At 50.5% G+C, this 15,024-nt stretch overlaps 1 protein-coding gene across 1 annotated transcript; it reads left to right on the plus strand.

Moving 5' to 3' along the window:
• The first annotated feature begins 1,281 nt into the window (after positions 1-1,281).
• On the plus strand, positions 1,282-3,656 carry LOC137664717 (rho-related GTP-binding protein RhoB). The gene has a single exon (XM_068403110.1). It carries the CDS (start codon positions 1,562-1,564, stop codon positions 2,150-2,152), a length of 591 nt encoding a protein of 196 aa, XP_068259211.1. The 5' UTR covers positions 1,282-1,561; the 3' UTR covers positions 2,153-3,656.
• The last annotated feature ends 11,368 nt before the right edge of the window (positions 3,657-15,024 follow it).

Below are 15,024 nucleotides of genomic sequence, written 5' to 3' on the forward strand. Positions count from 1 at the left end.
ACTAGTTTTTCTTCTATTCACTAATGCCAGTGCTGGCTAGCAAAAGAGGACACTTTGGATCCAACCCCAAGAGGCAGTAGTCACAGGACACTGTTTAGGTGAACATTCTTGCAGGGAAGAAGCTTGAGACGACACTCAGTTAAAACAGCGATAGCTGCAAGAGGGACATAGCGAATTGCTACCAGTAATTTCACAGTGTGAGACCTTACAACGCAGGGCTGTATTAACGCACCCAGCGTGAGCCACCTGTTTAAGGTACTCACACCCTATCCTCCAAGCAATCTGAAACTCCAGCCTTTTGCGTTCATTTATTTTCCACATTCATTTTTTCATCACTGTGACTTCCGAGATCTCTGTAAATCGAGACCAAAAGGGCATTTCAAGTCTGCTCCTTCTCCCCGTTTATAATTCCTCTGTTCCCTTTTGGCCAAAACCTGGCAGGAGAGAGACTCAAACATGATGAATTTCTTCCTTTAAGGAAGGAAAGTGGTTGAGTCTTGTGTTTTTCCAGTAATACCAGCGAAGGCTTTTGTTTTATTTAACCGCCTGCAATAATCTCAGTTCCACTTTCCTTGGGCTTTAAAGACTGCATCTGGGACGCAGCGATTTTCCCTCTCTCTGTTTTCTCGGTTGCTCGTCCAGCCTCTTAAAACCGGTCATCGGCGGGGACGGCGGCGCCAACGGGGCCCCGGCAGGGACCGGCCCGGCCCGGCTCTGCCGCAAAGCCGGAGTGGGGGGAGGCTCCCCGGGCGGCACGGTACGGCCGGGGGACCTGCCCCGGGCTCCTCCGGAGGTGCAGCACAGCTGCCCGCCGAGCGCCCTGAGCCCCCTGAGGAGCCGCCTCACAGCCCGGCTCCACTCCCCTCAGCCGGGCCCCAACTCCCCTCACAGCCGGGTCCCAGTGCCCTCATAGCCCAGCCTGCCGCCTCACGGCCCTTCCCCGCTGCCCGCTGCCCCTAGCCCGGCCTGCTCGGCCCCGCCGCCCCCCAGCCCGGCTCCAGCCGCCGGCCCCCACACCCCCCGCCCGGTCACCGCCAGCCGCCCCCGCCCGCCGGACACCCCCCGGTTTTACGGCCCCGCAACCGCCGCGGGCCGGGCGCCGCTCGCGCCCCGCTCCCCCCGCTCCTTCCAGCTCCCCGCGCCCCGCCTCCCGCCCGCAGCCTCCCGCCAATCGCGGCTCTCTCCGCTGGGGATGACCTCACTCCCTGCCTTCCCATTGGACGGCTATATTAAGAAAGTCGCGAGCGCCTTTAAATAGCGGCGCCGGCCCGCAGCTTGCGGCAGTGGTAGCGCGGGGTGAGAACGGGGGACCAGCGGCGGCGTTTCCCCTGCGAAGGGCCAGGACCGGCGGCGCTTGCTGCGGCCGTAGCGCTCCCCGGAGGCAGGGGGCTGAGGCGCGGTGCGGCGTGGGGAGAGAGGAGGGCTCGCCCGCCTGCCTGCGCGGGCCCGGCTCGCCACGGTGCCCTGTGAGAAGCGAGAGGAAGGGGGAGGCGGCGGCCGCGGGGAGGAGGGCGCTGCCATCGTCCTGCTGCACGGCAAGGCCAGCTTGGCGAGCCTGGCCATGGCTGCCATCCGCAAGAAGCTGGTGGTGGTGGGGGACGGTGCCTGTGGCAAGACTTGCCTCCTCATTGTTTTCAGCAAGGACGAGTTCCCTGAGGTCTACGTGCCCACCGTCTTCGAGAACTACGTGGCTGACATCGAGGTGGATGGCAAGCAGGTGGAGCTGGCCCTGTGGGACACGGCTGGCCAGGAGGACTATGACCGCCTGCGCCCGCTTTCCTACCCGGACACCGATGTGATCCTCATGTGCTTCTCTGTGGACAGCCCAGACTCGCTGGAGAACATCCCGGAGAAGTGGGTCCCAGAAGTCAAGCACTTCTGCCCCAATGTCCCCATCATCCTGGTGGCCAACAAGAAAGACCTGCGCAACGATGAGCATGTGCGCAATGAGCTGGCCCGCATGAAGCAGGAGCCGGTGCGCACCGAGGATGGCCGTGCCATGGCCATTCGCATCCAGGCCTACGACTACCTGGAGTGCTCGGCCAAGACCAAGGAGGGTGTCCGGGAGGTTTTCGAGACCGCCACCCGGGCAGCCTTGCAGAAGCGCTACGGCACCCAGAACGGCTGCATCAACTGCTGCAAAGTCCTATAGGGTGCGGCTGGAGCGCGGCGCTGGGGACAGCGCCTGGGTCACCTGTTGGCAGGCGGAGAGGAGCTGGGTTATGCACGCACACGGCATCTGCCTGTCCCCTCTGCTGGGGCTGGCGATGAATCGGGGTGGGGGCCAAGGGAGGGAGCACGCTCACTTAGCCTTGGCCGAAAAGGGTTGTGCTGGCTCAGCTGTGGGGACAGAGGGAGGGGGGGGATTGCATGCCCTGACTCTTGGGAATAAAGTAGGGAGAAGCCTTCTCCCACCACCAGCCCCTGCGAGTTAATCGCAGACTCTCAACAACAAAAAGCTGCTGAGACTGGACTGAGCAAACATTGCACCCGGCTCTTCCCCTTTGCCCACCACCTGCTGCTCCCAGCTCCCACACAGCCTCCTCCGTTTGCCAAGAGGAGAGTGGTGGAGCTGAGATGCTCCAAGGGACTTCTGCCTCCTGCCTGCATGTGCCTCCCCCCAGGCAGACTGAGGAAGGGGGCTGCATCTCCTGGGCTGCCTGCAGCATCCTCACCTCTCCTGCACATGTTTCGGCCTGAGCCTGACCTGCTGTGGAAGTTAGTGCCCTGAAGACCGAGACCGGGAGGGGAGGGTTATCCCAAGCGAAGCCTGTATATATCTTACCTTTTCTGTCTTGTGCAAACTGGGGTAGTGCCAGGGGGTGCTTCTTTAAAGTGAGGTGGGGAGGGGGTGCCCAGCTGGGACTTTTGTTGTGCAAAGGAACTTGCCCTGCGTGACTGATGCCTGCTGATAACGCGAGCCTTGAACTGACTCCAGCAGCAGAAGCCACCAGGCTGCAAAGTGAAGCTGAACTGCTCTGTCCTCCTTGCTGGACATCCCCCTCCTGATGGAGGAGGCAGGATGAGCAAGGGGGAAGGGGATGATATTGCCATATTATGATCTTGGTGCCTGCTCCTTCCTTTAATGTTGTCTTCTGCAAGTGTGTTGATTTGGGTTTATTTAAAAGTTTATTTTCAAAAGAAGTTACTTTGCACAGCTTGCTGGATTTGTCTTGTTTAAATTAAATACTCGATGCACTTGTCATCTGCATCACTGTAGCATTGGAAACATTGTTACTTAGTAACCTCATCTGGGTCTTGTTTTAAATCGATTTCAATGCAAGACAAAATAAAACCACTGTATCTTTTTGCCTTGGAAAAAAAAAAAAAGGGTGAAAGCGCTGTTGCTTATGCAGTGACTACATCAGACTTTAGAACTAAAGGGCAGTTTGAAGAATCTAGGTTTATTTAAAACTCATTTTCACAGGGTAGCCAACCCAGGTGAAAATAATCTTGTGTTTCTCTGGTTCAGAGAACAAATGTATCCATTTATGTTTGTTTACTTTTCTCCCTCTTCCCTCAACAGTGGTACTGAGACTGTTTCTGTTTTTAATAAACTGACGTGGCAAAAACTGAGATGTATATGATGTTTACATAAAATTATGAACTGTGTATGCAGTTTTTTATGTAAAGTATTAAAAGATTCTATGCTGGCACTTACGAGAGCAGTGTTGTGATTTATGGAGCCTGTCCTCAGCTAGCAACAATACACCTGGACACTGTGGAACTAGATCAGAGTTTGTTTCCTGCCTGCAAATGCTTCTATTTGTATGTTCTCCAATGGCTGCAATACCTGTCTGGCAGCTTTTGGAGGACTGTGGTTTTATTTTCCTTTGGGGGAGCTGCTTCCTTAATTTTTCTGTACAGATGGCATGTGGAAGTGTACTTGAAATTCAAGGTGGTGACTAATCCATCGTCGTTGCTGCTAAGCACAAGAAGCCTCTGTGCCTTGTGCATGGTGAGCTTGGGCTCAGGCTCACGGGGCTCCTTCACCCTCTGCCCTTGTTGATGGCTGGGGTGAGGTTTGGGCTCGTGTAGCAACAAAACGGGCAGAAAACTGAAAAGTAGCAGGGGTGATAGGGTTTATTTTACAAGCAAAATATTTAGATAAAAGCAGTTTTTATTAGTGACCTCCCATTTGCTTGGAGTGAATACCCCTGTTCGCTGCAGCAGGATCTGTGGACAGGCTGTGTTTGCTGTTGAGTCAGGAGCAGGAGGCTACGCTTGCGCCGCAGCAGCCTCCTAAGCTGCCTAGCCAGATTTCCTAATTGCCGGCCTCATTAATTCCCACAGCAATGTAAAAAGTCTGGGCCTCTCCATGCCAGGGATCCCCAGCAGGGCATTGTGCCTGCTTCTTCCCTCGCTGTCTCTGTGCTTCGAGGTGTGCTCCCCGCCGTAGCTCTCTGTTTTTGCTGAACGATAAATCCTATGCCCAAAGTGCTGATGTCTCCCTTTTTTTCCCCAAAAAACTCCCTTAGGTAGCTATAAGGGAAAATCTCAGCATAGTTTTGTATTTTCATAAATCCTCTCGACTTCCTTTTGCAGAGGCGTGAGAAAGGAGTTGAGCCTTTTGTTTTTCTGGCCTATGAATATCTGCCAGGGTGCGCGGGGTGGTTCAGAAATGTTAGAAAGTACCGAGGCAAGCAAAACACATGCAGTGGCTTTTGCTCCTTCGTTCACAGAGGGCTCTGCCCGCTGCTGCCTGAAAGCAGGGGGGCTTTTCCGACAGACTGACATGGAAATAGCGGGGTCCTTGTTCGACAACTAGAAAGTCAATCAGAAATAGCATGGAAATACCTGGGTTTGCCTTTTGAAGGCTTCAGATGCTGGAGTACACGCTCAGACCGTGCCGTGAGTTTATTGCGCTGTTTCCTATGGTCCTTAACGCAAGATAGTGGCGTTTTCACTTAGACAATTCAGCCAGGATTTCTTACAAGGTACCTAAAGTCCCCAGGGTTTGGGTATCCATCTCCAAGGATTTAAGTTCTCCTGATTTTCAACGGGTGAGTTTCTTATCTTCAATTTGAGAACCCTAAAGTCACTTTTTGGTCCTAAAACATCTTTTGAAAAAAATCTCAGATGTTTAAAGGGCCACGGCCAAGGACCTCATGCTTGCAGAGGCACTCAAAGCCCGGTTCTGTGCAGTGTAGCACTGTTCTGCGCAGCAGGAACCTGTGACGTTAATTTCATCATCGGAAACCTTTTCCTTAAACTGATTGCAATAGCTGCAAAACTTATAAATTCTGCTAGACTGCAGCAATAACGAATGTTCTCAAAACCCCAAAGGAGAAAGCATTAATATTCGTATTTTAAACACTGGGACATGGGTTAGCATTGCACCCCTGTATAATTAACTATACCAATGTTTTCCACTAAGGTGCTTACAAGGTAATTACATTCATTATTTCCAATTGGACCTTTGCCCAAGTCAGGGCTGCAGCTTCTGGCCCACGGGGGAAAAGCTGCAAGAAAACACATTTCAGTTTTAACTGAGTGTGACCTTCCCCTGCTACTTGTGAAGCTGTGAGTAAGCGGACAGAGTGAGATCACCCTGTGGGAGTCCACCCGCCGGGGTCAGACGGTGGGGTCAGAGCCATAACTCGTTTTGCTTCGTGCCACATTACTAGGCTTGGTCATTAGCATCAAGTGCTTTGGTGGAGGGGGACACGAGGTGTGGCTCGTCCCACCCTCTGTGACTCAGCCGCCCTGACATGGCCAAGCTGACGCCCCAGGGCTATGCTGGCTGCGCTGTGAGGATGTCAAACCGACCATCTCCACCCCATAGCTGTGTCTGCCCAAGTGTAACGTGGAGGGTCTGCCCAGTGCTGGGGCCAGCCAGGCACCTGAGCTTGGGGCAGGCCACCCAACAACCCACACTGTGTGTTCAGACAGGGGACTGGTTTCATGCTGACCTCCCCTTGCTTGGCTTCATCTGGTCCCCTAGCTCGTGTTCTTCTGGTCCCAGTCTGTCTTCTGTAACCTTCTGACAGGAGAAGAGGTGACACTGAGCAAGTTAGAGCATCAAAAGGAAGGTCAACAACCAACTCATCTCACAGTCCCCATGCACACTGTTGGGCATGCAGAGACTTTCCTGGCTGTGTCCACATGCCTGCACAGATGTCCTCAGCAGAGGAAAGGTTGCACCTTCCTTTACTCTGTTCAGGCCAAGTTCAGTATCTGCAAAAGGTGTTTCTTCTGGTCGGAGCCAGAGTTCCATGGGGGGGAGTTTACTCCATAGTGGTACCAGTGCATCCTTAGCAGCAAATCCTGGAAATGTAGAAAAGCCTCACGGAAAGGCCCATTCATCTCTATCATTCTCTGTTCAAGTGAGGAGGCCACTTGTGCACTCCCACCCTGAAACCGGGTTGGGTCCTCTGACAGTGTGAGTGTGTCTTGTCTGGGCAGCCTGAAAACAAAGCCACCCGGGAAAGGTCAGTACCACCTTCTGCCCTTCTGAAGATACAGCAACAGCAGCTGTGAGTAGTCCTTGCACAATCAAATGGAGACTCTCTGTTTAGAAAGTGCACTCCGAGGGTGTGCCAAACAAAGGATAAGTCATCTTCGGTGGAAGAAAGAGGTCAGTAAAAATCCTTCGTGATCAGATTCTGTGATCTGTGTCTTCAAGGGCTTGATTTGAGTAGCCTGATGTAATGGATGAACATTTTTTTCAATGCCACTAGAGGAAGGGAATGAGTTGCTCTTCCCCCTCTTCCCCTACCCCCTTGAATTTTTCCCAGTTCATGTTGAGAGCAAAGAGTTTTCTTCAAGTTTGCTCCCAGGGACAGTGGTAAGCCACAGTCTGCGATAAGCAGCAGCCAGGTAGATTAAGTTTTTTGGCCAGACACTCATGCCCTGTATGGAAGGACAGACCTCTCCCCAGTTCTTCAGAGGGTCCATAAAGCGAGAGGCTTTGTGGTTACCTGTAAGAGGTGCCTATATGGGTCAGCAGTGTATTATCCATCCATAGTTCAGCAACAAGTACCATTTGGTAAAATAATAAGTACTGGCATATCTGCTTTTCTTACCTGATTGAAATATCAAACTCACACTAAAAGATGGGCTCTAAGAGTGGGGGTTAAAACCGGAGGCACTGATGCGATACCTAGACTGAACTGGAGCAGCATAGCAGGAAGAATATTAGATTGGTGCCTACCAGTCAGGAGGAAAGGAGGCTGAGGGGAGACCTTATCGCTCTCTACAAGTACCTGTAGCGAGGTGGGTGTTGGTCTCTCCTCCCAGGTAACAAGTGATAGGACGAGAAGAACGGCCTCAAATTGTGCCAGTGGAGGTTTAGATTGGATATCAGGAAGAATTTCTTCACCGAAAGGGTTATCAAGCTTTGGAACAGGCTGTCCAGGGAAGTGGTGGAGTCACCATCCCTGGAGGTATTTAAAAGATGAGTAGATGTGGTGCTTAGGGACATGGTTTAGTGGTGGACTTGGCAGTGCTGGGTTAGTGGTTGGACTTGATGATCTTAAAGGTCCTTTCCAACCAAAACGATTCTATGATTCTACAGCACGTACTCAATGTACGTGTATATTTTTCCCCTAGCTTGCTAGTGTGCGTGGTTTTTGTGTGTGCTAAATCTTGCTTCCAAGTAAAGGGGACTAGTGGGTGGGATTTTGTGCTAAATGCTTAATTCTATCGCTTTTAGGCCATTCATCCTCTTCTGCATTCAAAGCTTGATGTGGCAGGGCTGGAGATGATAGGATTTGGAAATAAAGTGATTTTCCTGGTGGGCTCATCTGCATGATAATGTCCCCTTCCCTCCTGGCTCCCAGGAAGGGGAGAGTGGTGGCAGCTTGGGGAGCCATGGAGGGGTCCAGGGAGGTGAGGAGGGAGGTGCTGGGAGGGGACAGCCCTGGAAGAGCCTTTTCTCCTGCTCTTAAGCTTTTGTGCAGTGTTGTTTTCTTTTTTATACAATGAGGTCTGACCCTATAGTCCTTGCTCTGTGGGGCTCTTCCCTCTGACCTCAGCAGAACAAGCCAGGACTGCAGAATGGGGTACTGCTTTGCAGGCTCTGGGGTTTGATGGCAGCAGCCTGACCCTGCCTGATGACAACCAATTTTCTCCTCCCGTGAGTGAGGGAATTTTAGACCAGGGCTTTTCATAATGTATATGTATAGCTAAATGTAGATAAACTGTCTGTGTAAAAACCAAAAAAGATGAAAATCCAGCCTTCTGCATTCAAGATCTTGATAGGAGTAAATGGGCGCTTTGTATTTTCAGCCTCATCAGCTGTGAAGATATCAAGGAACATCACTGCCTGGTGGGCAAGTGTAACTTAACATCTGTGATAGAAAGACAAAGATTTTTTTTTTTTTTTCGATTCTGAGGAGAAAATAATCTGTATGTTTCAGGCTTAAACCAACCATGCCCTCATGAGATTCTGAAAGAAACTCCAAATTTCAGGCTACTCTAAAAGTACTTATCATTTGGGTTGGAAGAGATGATCTTTAAGGTCCCTTCCAACCCAAACCATTCTATGATTCTATGATTCTATGATTCTATAATTTATTTTCATTTTCTCTGACAGTCAGGTGGGAGGGACACTAAAGCTGCCAGCATCTAGAGGACCAAGGAGACTGAATGGGAGACAATTTATGTCAAAACAGCGTTGTACCAACCTGTCTTCACACAGTGAGGCGATGGGCAGGAAGATGCGTGTGGCTTGCATGTTTGCTCTTTATCAAAGCGTTCCCAACAAGGTGCCCTTCAGGTAGGGACAGAAATGAGCTCAGTCCCTCCTGATGGCAATAGGACACTTGGCGTTGATGGTGTTTGCTGCAGTTCACTCAAGACACTCTTAAGGATTAACTAGAATGAGACGCTGGCACGGCAAAGACACATATATACTAGCAAAATGGTAAAAAGGGAAGTGAATTGTAGTAATTACCTTGCAGCTAGGAATTTAGCGAAGGTGTGCCTAATGCCTGGGCTCCTCGCAAACAGCCCGCCTCGGCTCCCACACACCAGCGGCCTCTCCTCTTGGGTGGGCTCACTGATTTAACACTGTCGTGTGAAATTCAGAGCAAGTGTTCTCAGCCTGTGTTTAGCTGGGAAGATTTCAGCCTGGAAGAAAGGCTTTGGTGTTTCTCTCTCTTTTCCAGCTGTACCCCTGGGTTTAATAAAAAGCCATCCCTCCTCTGTGCATTCTTCATCTGAGAATGGTCTTAATTCTTCATCGTGCCAGGGAAGCAGCTAAGGATGACAGGATGCTTCACTTGCATGCTTAGACTGACACGGCTATAGCAGTGGTACTATGTATTCTGAGACATTGGTTTCAGCCACTTTTTACTCCCCTTAGCATAAGCATGTATTTGAAACATAAATGTCTGAAATTTTACATGTCACATACCAGGCAAAGGAATAAGCTGGACATATTTATTCCATGTGATCAAGAGAAACTGGTGTCCGCAGTCATTTGAAGGAGTCGAAGCCTGGCCCTTGAGCTCAGTGCAGGTATCTGGCAGGTTTAGGAACCCCCATTCCTTTGCACACCCCTGCAGAAATGCCCACTGAAGGTTTCTTTCCTAGCTTGCCCCATAATTGACTGCTACCTACACCCTGCCAAAGGCTGTGTACGTGCTGGCGGGGGGCCGGGGTTGCTGCTGTGCCCTTGCTGTGTGCCCCCAGGCAGCTAGCGGTGGGTCCATTTGGTGCTGGCATGGGGTCCCTCCTGCCCTGGGGGCATGCTGGCATGCAGAGACCAAGGGGCAGGGTTCCCCTATACCATATTGCAGACAAGGTGTGAATAGTCATAGAATCATAGAATTATTTTGGTTGGAAAGGGCCTTTAAGATCATCGAGTCCAACTGTTAACCCAGCACTGCCAAGCCCACCACTAAACCATGTCCCTAAGCACCACATCTGCTCGTCTTTTAAATACCTCCAGGGATGGTGACTCCACCACTTCCCTGGGCTTCCTCAGCTGCTGATACTGAGTTTGGGAACTGCTTGTTAAACTTTGGGATTATTACCAGTTTATCTCAGGAGGTCAGTTTATCGGCATAACCATGATCGGCATAATTGTACAACTGTTGTTGCACTGGTAAAACTGCCCCTGTGATTAGGAGCAGCACTGCCCTTTTGCAGATTAGTCCCCTCCAAGTTGGAGTGTCTGTGTGGCAAACTGCCCGTGGGATGAGGACACGAGCGTGGAACTACCAGCACGCTCCTCCGCAGGCAGCAGCCGGCTGGCCCAGGGCGGCGATTAAACTGGAGACGTGGCTCAAGCTGCAGTGGCTGAAATTACACTGCAAAAGTTTCTTGTTTCTCATTTTGCTCCTTTGATCCGTTGAAAAAGGATCAAGTTTCAGGGGAAAATCAGCCAGGACAAACCACAGAGGGCTAGAATTACTGGCATGCAAAGAAGCAGGGTGAGACAAGATACGTTTCAGGCTGCAGCCAGTCCTTACTCAACTAAAGCCTAAGCCCGAGACTGATGGAGGGCCACATCGGTTGCTCTTATTGTTAAAGATACAGATGTTTAAAATCAAAAGCAATTGTTTATTAGGCATTCCCAGATGGCTATTTCGTAAAGTAGTCACACACTGGTCTCAGAACTCGCAGCTCTTCCACTGTCAGACCATGTTAATTTTGTACATGAATGGTTTTAATAAACCCAAGAAAAACATGCATTCTCACGTGTTAATTTGACAAGGCAACCCAGCAGCCCTGCTTTAAAAAGTAACAACAAAAAAAGCAACCCAGAGAGTCCTCACACGCCAAAATTTGCCAGATTGGTGGATGAAACGAATGGGGTAGGCAGTGTCAGTGGGGCCGGGCTGTGGGGCTGGTGGACTTTGCCAGCCTGGGCTAGTGGACTGGCTACAATTCGCCTCTTGGCATCGCTGCTGGGTGGCACTGGGGATCACTGTGTGCTCTGTGAAATGAAGCGGGGGCCGTATCCAGGCTTTGGTCCCCAGCTTCTCAAACCTACGACCAACAAACTGAAGCAAATTCAAGTAAAGGTTGCAAAAAGATTGCTTTCCTGGCCAGAAACATTTGTTGGATGATGTATTAATTTGATTCTTTATTAAATTATAATAGTATTGTCCTTACAGCCAATGTGTGCTATTGTCGTCGTTGTTGTGCAGATCCAACCTAATCATATTTTAAGTCTTTGTCCGCCCAGGGTAAAGCCCAGGTGAATTTGAGACTGTAATGTGTATTTCTGGGTGAGGGAAACTGTTGCAGATAGGGTGATCCAGGTGTCTCAGCAACATTGTAGTTAACACAGATCGACGATTTTTTTCTGGAAAAAGGGTAGGTCTGCAAAAACATATTCAAATAGCTATGCTAACAGGATTGTTTTGCCCATAATTTCTGCAGGATTTAAATTTTCCAGACTTTGTGACTTTCATAACTGTTCTGCAGAATTTCCTGACGTCTCTCATAAAGCTCTTCAGCCTTTTTTGTATTTTAAACAACTCAGATTAGACAACTCCTGTTGTGCTTGAAAATGATGCTATAAAAAAAAATAATAGCCCTGAAGCAAAAAAAAACCCAAACCCAACCCACAGAAAACAACAGTCCTCAAGACACCATTAGATGTTTTCAGCAAAAATCTCCCAGTGCAGAAGACATCACGCCAGCGCTCAGCCACTCTGTCTGGGCTACTGCGGTGCTTGCGACGTCTCTGGGACAGATTTCCAGCAAGTTGAGTCCCTTGGCTAAGGGTTATAGATCCCATAAAGTAGCAGTCCTGCTTCTTCTAATGGTGCTTCATTTGCTGAGGGGTTTGTTAACCCCTTCCCTTCCCTGTGACCCAAAACTTTCACCGAGGCAGTGGGCTGTGTCTCTGTGGAGCAGAGCACTGAATGGCAAAGCCCATGGTGAGAGCCAGGGTTGCTGTTTTTCCTTTTTCTTTGCTGGATGCATTATTGGACACCAAGCAGAGGTTTGATCAACCAGAAGCTGCTTGTGAATTCAGAAGAAATTCATACCAGTATTTCATCTGGACTAATGTTAGCCCACCCTTGGACCAGGTGACCTCCTGAGCTCCTTCCAACCTAAATTATGCTGGTTCTGTACATCAACAGTTAGCTATCACTCACAAAGTTGGAAGGGGGTCAAGCTCATCTTTCAACTGTTATTCCCTGGGTAGACCTATGTTCAGATATCTCTCCTCTTTAAGGGACAGCTTCGATGTCCCGGTGACTGTCTTACCCACCACGCTACAGCTTATGTGACTAGTCACCAAGACCACATGATTAAAAGTGACCTCTTTCCATCCTGCTAAACTCTGAGGGCATCACTTAAATGGAGGGATGATGACTGAGTTTCACAGGTGAAATAAGGACCAGAGTATGCAGTCCTGAACCATGTGGGACATGAGATGAGTGAACCGAGGTGTTGGAGCAGAGGAGCGGACCTTCACCCAGCTTGCTCTGTCCACTGACTAGGCCTTCTCCAGCCCTGCAGCCATGCCCTGCACTGGGAGGACATTTCCTTACCAACCATCAGAGTTTCAGGCTGGGATCGCTCCACGGCATGTGCTCCTGCATCCATTTCTATACAGCTCTATCAGGGACTTCATGTGCTTACACATCGCAGCAGGCAGTGTTTGCAGGAGAGGTGAAGCAGGAAGGTCCATGCCTGTGGCTGGGGCCTCTTCCACAGCCCATGCAGCTGACAGTGCCCTGCCAGCAGTCAAGGCCTCACCGAGCCGCTCAGCCCCCCTGCAGCTGGGAGCAGCACGCTGTGTAAGCAGGGCGCGGGTGACTCCCCAATGCCAATGCATAATTACAGCCCTGATTGCCGACAAACTGAGACACGCTGCACAATGACTTTGTCTTCTCTTCTGGACGGCAGCCGAACACCCAGCGAAATCTCACTCGATTGCTGCTTTGCCACGTAATACTGTTTTCCCCACGTTTTCCACGTGCAGTGCTGACAGCATCCCGGCTGTCAAGTGTCTCTCGCGCTCGAGCCACGGCTCCTGCTCAGCAGACACAGAGGTCCGGACTCCCCACCAGCCCACCCACCATGCCAGTCAGTACCTGTCGTGGGCACGCACCAGCCTGGCAGCCCCTTTCCATCCAGCCACGGCTGACCCTGGTGTCCCAGGTGCTGCCTCTTCGCATGGTCCTGGTCCTGGTCCTGGCTGTAGACCCCGGCTGGATCCTGACTGGGGTATCTCCATGCTCTCTCCACACCAGGGCATGCTCATCTCCTTTGATTTTCCTATATTATCAAAATCCCTCTGGAAGTCAGTCAGATTTTAATTTTTTGCTCCCCTGACCTCTACTTCTGGCGTCAGAAAGCTGCTCTGAGAATCACCTCTTTGCACTTGAAACCTGATCTCCAGCCTCTTTGTTGCTAATAGATGCCCATTTATTAATATGCCAAGATTAATGAACCTTTTCCCTGGTATAGGAAAACCATATTGCTAAATTACTGAATACATGTATTTCCTGTCTGTACAAACTGAGAGGAGCTGTTGGATCAAATCAGTTCTTAAATGGGAAGCACTTAAGACTCGGTGCTGAGAAGGTTGTGTTTGTCACTGGCATTCACATCTTGCTTGTGCATGTCCCAGTCATTCCTGTTTGACCCTGACTGCTGTCCCTCAGCCCACTCTTCATAAAGGAGTCTGACCTTTTTTTTAGGAAGAAGGTACATCTTCTTTGTCCCGGCAAGCACCTGAATTTTGACCCTTTCTTAAATGTTCCTGGAAGAACAGGAGCCTGGTGGATGCTCCTGCCTTTACAAATGGAGAATGTTCAGCTGGACTTCTCCAAGGGCGTGTTTCCATCCCTGATTTTCTCTTGAACATTTCCAGAGGAGATTCATCATCCCTGTGATGCAGCAGCACGTGTGCAACATTTCCCAGTGTAAGTATGAGCAGGCAAGGACTAATAATGTTGAGTGTTACCCTCAGCCTTTCTTTTGGCTTCACGTGGAACCATCTTACCTGCATTTGATGAATCTTTTCCACTGAGGACAGTGCAGAGACAAATATAGCACACTCCCCTGCTGCCAGGGAAGGCAACGAGGCTCAGCCACAGTTTTGGGGGACAACTGAGGTAGCTGCAGCACAGGGAGCTGTAGGCTGTCCCCCCCCCAGAACCAAGGGCACGTGCAGGTGAGGACGCAGCACCAGTGAGTTCAGCTCCAGGCCTTCTCTGAGCGGCATCGTGTCGGTCTGAGGGTGCACCACACTCCTGAGCCCCTTTCGCTGCTGGTCCCTCAACGAACACCTCTTGCCAGCAGCGAGGCCAAACCAGAAGTGCCACCAAGATGATCAGAGAGCTGGAGCACCTCTCCTATGAAGACAGGCTGAGAGAGCTGGGGCTGTTCAGCCTGGAGAAGAGAAGGCTCCGGGGAGACCTCATAGCAGCCTTCCAGTACCTGAAAGGGCCTACAGGAAAGCAGGAGAGGGGCTTTTTACAAGGGCATGTAGTGATAGGACGAGGGGGAATGGTTTTAAACTGAAAGAGGGTAGATTTCGATTAGATATTAGGAAGAAATTCTTTCCTGTGAGGGTGGTGAGACACTGGCACAGGTTGCCCAGAGAAGCTGTGGCTGCCCCCTCCCTGGCAGTGTTCAAGGCCAGGCTAGATGGGGCTTTGAGCAACCTGGTCTATTGGAAGATGTCCCTGCCCATGGCAGGGGCGTTGGAACTAGATGATCTTTAAGGTCCCTTCCAATCCAAACCATTCTGTGATTCTATGATTCTAAGTTAAGAGGGAGCTGAGTCACTGCCGATTCTCACGCTCAGCCCATCTTTGTGGACGAAACAACTGATATTTTATTTTCCATAGCTGTCAGTCACGGAAAGCAGCTTTGTTTTTCTCTTTTGAACAAGGAAGGAGAAACAGCGTTGAAAGCCTGCAACTGCCTATTAGTGATTAGGACTGATGGAGCTAGACTGCGCCTGCAGAACATTTATTCCTCCTACACCTTCAGTAACTCACCTTCACGCTGCGAGATCAACAAAGTACTCTTACAAAACTGCGCTGTCAAGCCCAAGGTGTGTGTCCGCTCCCTGCTCAGGCTGTAGTCACTAATGTAACGCAG

Source organism: Nyctibius grandis, chromosome 1, assembly GCF_013368605.1.
Source record: "Nyctibius grandis isolate bNycGra1 chromosome 1, bNycGra1.pri, whole genome shotgun sequence".
Classification (NCBI taxonomy): Eukaryota; Metazoa; Chordata; class Aves; order Nyctibiiformes; family Nyctibiidae; genus Nyctibius; species Nyctibius grandis.

What these genes read in the sequence shown, in the direction of transcription:
- LOC137664717 (XM_068403110.1), top strand. Translation starts at nt 1,562, where the DNA reads ATGGCTGCCATCCGCAAGAAGCTGGTGGTGGTGGGGGACGGTGCCTGT.